General features: G+C 44.0%; 1 protein-coding gene across 1 annotated transcript; it reads right to left on the reverse strand.

Moving 5' to 3' along the window:
• Positions 1-657: 657 nt before the first annotated feature.
• On the reverse strand, positions 658-5,351 carry LOC138356109 (mucin-7-like). The gene is made up of 2 exons (XM_069311852.1): positions 5,252-5,351; positions 658-995 (listed from the first exon to the last, which is right to left on the reverse strand). Exons 1-2 carry the CDS (start codon positions 5,349-5,351, stop codon positions 658-660), a joined length of 438 nt encoding a protein of 145 aa, XP_069167953.1.
• Between the last annotated feature and the right edge of the window lie 286 nt (positions 5,352-5,637).

A 5,637-nucleotide genomic window follows, 5' to 3' on the forward strand; every position in this document is an offset into this window, starting at 1 on the left:
CACACCCTCCTCATGGTGTGGTGGTCTAGCTTGGCAGTACCAAGTGTGCAGGTTCACACCCTCCTCATGGTGTGGTGGTCTAGCTTGGCAGTACCAAGTGTGCAGGTTCACACCCTCCTCATTCCTTTTTAGAATCTTACATTATTATATTGTTATTATAATTATTTAAAAGTGTAATTTTGACAGTAAAGTAAATTTTAAGTTCGATCATTTTTATTTTGTTTTTGCCAAAACTCTAATGACTAAATGTCCAAGAATGTTGTTGAGGTCCAGTGTAGTGCAGCAAGCTAAGGTAATTATGAGGAGTTGAGGTCTAGTGTAGTGTACCAAGCTAAGGTAATTATGAGGAATTGAGGTCCAGTGTAGTGCAGCAAGCTAAGGTAATTATGAGGAGTTGAGGTCCAGTGTAGTGCAGCAAGCAGCAGCAGAGGGTGTAATAGTAGAAACAACAGGAGCCGGATCAGCATGAGGAGTAGCAGTTGATAACAGGGTTGTTGATATGTGGAACCAATTACCACGAAACGTAGTGGAGGTGGGGTCCCTCGATTGTTTCAAGCGTGGGTTGGACATGTATATGAGTGGAATTGGGTGGTTATAAATAGGAGCTGCCTCGTATGGGCCAATAGGCCTTCTGCCGCTACTTTTGTTCTTATGTTCTTAAATCGCAGGAGGAACAGCAGTAGCAGGTTCAGCATGAGAAGTAGAAGTAGAAATAGCAGGGGGAACAGCAGTAGCTGGATCAGCATGAGAAGTAGCAGGAGGAACAGCAGTAGCCGGATCAGCATGAGAAGTAGCAGTAGAAATAGCAGGAGGAACAGCAGTAGCTGGATCAGCATGAGAAGTAGCAGTAGAAATAGGAGAAACAGCAGTAGAAATAGCAGGAGAAACAGCAGTAGCTGGATCAGCATGAGAAGTAGCAGTAGAAATAGCAGGAGAAACAGCAGTATAAATAGCAGGAGGAACAGCAGTAGAAATAGCAGGAGGAACAGCAGTAGCTGGATCAGCATGATAAGTAGCAGTAGAAATAGCAGGAGGAACAGCAGTAGCTGGATCAGCATGAGAAGTAGCAGTAGAAATAGCAGGAGGAACAGCAGTAGCTGGATCAGCATGTGAAGTAGCAGGTGGAACCGAAGCCGGGGAAATTTTGTTTTCAAGGATGCCGTGAGTAGGAAGAAGGGGGTGTAACATCATTTTCAGGACATCAATAAATTAAAAACTTTAAATATTTAAATATGTATTCAAAATAATGTATGTACAAGATCATATTAGTAATATACAATTGTGGGGACAGGAGTTACACAAACTCATGAAGCCATTATTACGTAAAGCGTTTCACGCAAAACTTGCAATAATTTAGAAGAAAATTTAATTAAAGGTGTGACGGGGTAAGCACTTAATACTAAAAGGGAAGTAAGCTAACAAAAATGAATAATTTTAAGAAAACACAAATGAATACAATAAAAAGGTGATACTTAATAATGACTGGTATAGACTATTACATTAATGAGTTGGTAGTTCTAGCAACAGTACAGTACTTTATTTACATTAATAACACAATGTAAATACTAAGGTGTAATTTAGAAAAGAAACTGGACTTTTTCTCATAACATTTTCTTGGAACTTAACAGAAATATAGTAATTAATAATAATAATAATAATTTTTTATTTAGGCAAAGGTACATACATAAAGAGATTTTACAAAGTTTGTTGGCTTTATAGATAAGAGCTAGTACATACAATGCCTAAAGCCACTATTACGCAAAGCGTTTCGGGCAGGAAAAAACACTACTGACTAAAGCTTAAAACTAATGGGTAAAAAGAAAAAAATGCGTTGAGTACAAATAAAAATAGAGGTAAAAGAGGGGGGAAAATTGTTGAAAAAACAGCACAAATACAATTACAAATTATTACAGAAAATTACATTAAAACAGCGTTGATTTGAAAAAAAAAAAAAAAAAAAAAAAACCATACATAGGTTGACAATAGAGAGGTAAGGTAGGTTACAGGGAATTTATTAGGTATAGCTTCGTTTTTAACTTAAACTGGTTGAGAGAGGTACTGTCTTTAACATGGTTGGGAAGGTCATTCCACATTCTGGGCCCCTTGATTTGTAGAGCATTTCTGGTTTGATTAAGTCGTACTCTAGGAATATCAAAACTGTATTTATTTCTGGTGTGGTGCTCATGGGTTCTGTTACAACCTTCTATGAAGCTTTTGAGATCAGGATTGGCATTACAATTTAGCGTTTTGTATATGTATAGTACACATGAGAGAATGTGCAGGGACTTAATGTCTAACATATTCAGGGATTTGAGTAGGGGTACCGAGTGATGTCTGGGGCCAGAATTGGATATTGTCCTAATAGCAGCTTTGTGTTGAGTAATTAGAGGACGTAAGTGATTTTGGGTAGTAGAGCCCCAAGCACAAATACCATAGTCGAGATATGGATAGATAAGGGAGTAATAGAGAGTCACCAGGGCAGGGCGTGGTACATAATATCTGATCTTAGAAAGAATGCCCACAGTTTTTGAAACTTTTTTTGATATGTTTAGAATGTGTCCCTGGAAATTCAGCTTGTGGTCAATGAGAATGCCAAGGAATTTGCCATCTAATTTGTTACAAATTTGGGTATTGTTTATTTTGAGATTTATTTGATTAGAGGATTTATTGCCAAACAGAATATAGAAAGTTTTGTCAATGTTAAGGGTGAGTTTGTTGGCAGTTAGCCACAGATGGACTTTATTTAGCTCAGTATTTACTGTGGCATTTAGAGCAAGGGGATCAGGACTGGAGTAAATGAAGGTTGTGTCGTCAGCAAATAGGATTGGTTTGAGGTGTTGGGAGGCATTTGGAAGGTCATTAATGTAGATGAGAAAGAGGAGAGGGCCAAGTATGCTGCCCTGGGGAACACCAATGTTGATGGGTAGGGTGGGAGAAATTGTATTATTCACAGAAACACATTGGAGCCTGTCAGTAAGGTAGGATTTGAGGTATTGTAGTGAGTGTCCTCTGACACCATAATGATGTAATTTAAGAAGAAGGTTTTGGTGGTTGACAGTATCGAAAGCTTTACGCAGGTCCACAAATAACCCAACAGGGAACTCATTTTTATCAAGAGCTGTATGAATCGAGTTAAGCATACTAATAAGTGCATCGTTAGTGCTTTTTTGGGCCTGAAGCCATATTGGCAAGGGCTAAGTATATTGAGTTTGGCTAGATATGAGTAAAGCTGCTTATAGATTAGTTTTTCAAAAATTTTTGACAAGTTTGGCAGGATTGATATAGGTCTGTAGTTGTTAACATCTGTGAGATCACCACATTTGTGGACAGGCGTTATTCTCGCTTTTTTTAGAATATCTGGAAAGGTTTGGAGTTCAAGTGACTTGTTGAAGAGCAAAGCAATAGCAGGGGCTAAAGATCTGGAGGCTTTTTTGTAGATTAAAGTTGGTATCTCCTCAAGGGCACCAGACTTGGTTTTAAGGGAAAGGATTATCTCATTGACGTCAATGGAATTAATAGGCTTTAGGTACAGAGACTGCATGGGGATAGTTCCCTGTAAGATAGTCCTTAATGTTAGTACTGGAAGATGGAATATCATTAGCAAGGGATGAACCAATGGAAGAGAAGAACCTATTGAACTCAATAGCAGAATCAGAGGCTGAAAGCTGACCATCGTTATTAGACAGGAGAGTCGGTTTGTTATTTAAAGACTTCTTTGATCCCAATATTTGTGAAATTGTTCTCCATGTTTGTTTAATGTTGCTCTTTATTTGTATAAGTTATTGTTATGTTATGGTATAAGTATAATGTATATAGTATAGTATTGTTATGTATATAGTATAAGTTATGGTTAATGAGCCCCTCCGTGGTGCCTCCTTGCCATGGTGAGGGGCTCACGTACACCTCCCTGGGACAGGTGTGGGTTGCCTGTGCCCCCTCTCCTGCCCCGTCTTTGGGTGGTGTACGTGCTGAAGGGCACCATGTAGGGGCCTTGTGAGCCATCGGACCACCCGCTGGAGGGGTCGCCTGTGAGGGGCCGCCCTGAGTGGATGGTTGGGTGTCCAGGCTAGGGCGATAGGGGGACAGGGGTCTTAGTACCAGTGTGGGAGAATGAACGAAGTAGTAGGACTCCCCTGTTGAAAAGGGGGAGCATCGCTGGGGACGACACACCCTTCCTGGACTGGCCCGCACTCGGCCTCCATGGCTGCCCTGGTAGGTGGTATCCCTTGGTTCCGGGTCCCATCCCTTGTATATTGGTTTGCTATATGGATGACGACTTGACTACTAACCAGGCTCATGGGGTGGGCGACCAGGCCCCTGAGTCGGACCGTCCTGGAAGACCGGGATCTGTAGCTTCTGCTACAGAGCCCGGTTTAGGCCCAGACCGGACTCTTCCTCCCTGCTCCCCTCCCTCCTCTGTGGTTGGGTCGAGCCCCAAGCCTGCTGTGGTGACCGTCTCGTCCTCTTGCACGGCTCCATCTCTTCTTGTGACTACTGCACCTTTCGTCCCGTCTCTCTCTACAGGTTCTCATCGCCGTACCCGCCACAGCCGCTGTCGTATGCTCCCTTCCCATCCTACTTCGTTCCATGCTTTGTTTGGTCCTGCTACATGGACATAGTACTTTGACCTCCATCCTTTGGACTCAACTCTTCCTGACGATTTTTCCCTTCATAGGCATCTTGTCGATTCCGTGGATGCCTCTATCACCTTCAACCCCACTCGTCTTGGTACCCGTGTCGTTGCTGCTCCTTCTCAGGATGCGGCCACTCGCTTGGCCGCCTTATCCTGCCTTGGCGAAACCCCTGTTCGGGTCTCAAAGAACGCTTGGTTGAATGCCAGTGTGGACACTGTTCTCTTCCCGCACCATGTTGTAACCAGTGTTAGGGATCTCAGGGACTGCCACGAGGATATCAAGCATGTCCTCGAGGCTCAGGGTCATTCTGTCCTCCAGGTGGATACATTTACTCATCCCCCTCGTGGTCATCGCCGTCTGCCTCTTCGGGTTGTGAAGGTTACCTTTGATGGTAGGACCCTTCCATCCTCTGTTATTCTTGTTGGTGCTAGGTGCTCCGTTCAGGAATATATTCCATCTCCTCGGCTCTGCAGTAAGTGCTGGACGTTTGGGCATGGTACCCTCAAATGCTCTAGTCCTGTCTCTCTCTGTCCCATGTGTGGAAGCGAGGGTCACTCTAAGTTGGAGTACACTTCTCCCCAGGCCCGCTGCCTCAATTGCGGTGAGGCCCACCCTACCTTCTCCCGTGCGTGTATTCGTTACAAGCTTGATGGGGCTGTCCTCAACTTGAAGCACCGGGACCGTTTGTCTTTTCCTGATGTTCGGCGCCAAGTTCATCGTCTCCCCCCTTTCGCCGGTGTCTCCTATGCTCGCGTGGTGCGCTCTTCCTCTCCTCGTCCTTCCCGCCTTCCTCAGTCTCACAACCGTTTCCGAGCCTTAGACCCGGACACGCCCACCACCACCTCCCCTGTTTCCCTCCGTTCTGTCCCGAAGGGTCCCCCTCCTGGTTCTCTGTCTAGGGCTCCCCTTTTTTCTACCCAGTCTGTCACGTCTCCTGTGTCTTCCATTTCCTTTCCTTCTAGTCCTCCTTAATTCCCGTCCTTCTCCTCCGTCTCTTGGCTCT

The sequence above is a fragment of the Procambarus clarkii genome, chromosome 6 (assembly GCF_040958095.1).
Source record: "Procambarus clarkii isolate CNS0578487 chromosome 6, FALCON_Pclarkii_2.0, whole genome shotgun sequence".
In the NCBI taxonomy this organism is placed as follows: domain Eukaryota; kingdom Metazoa; phylum Arthropoda; class Malacostraca; order Decapoda; family Cambaridae; genus Procambarus; species Procambarus clarkii.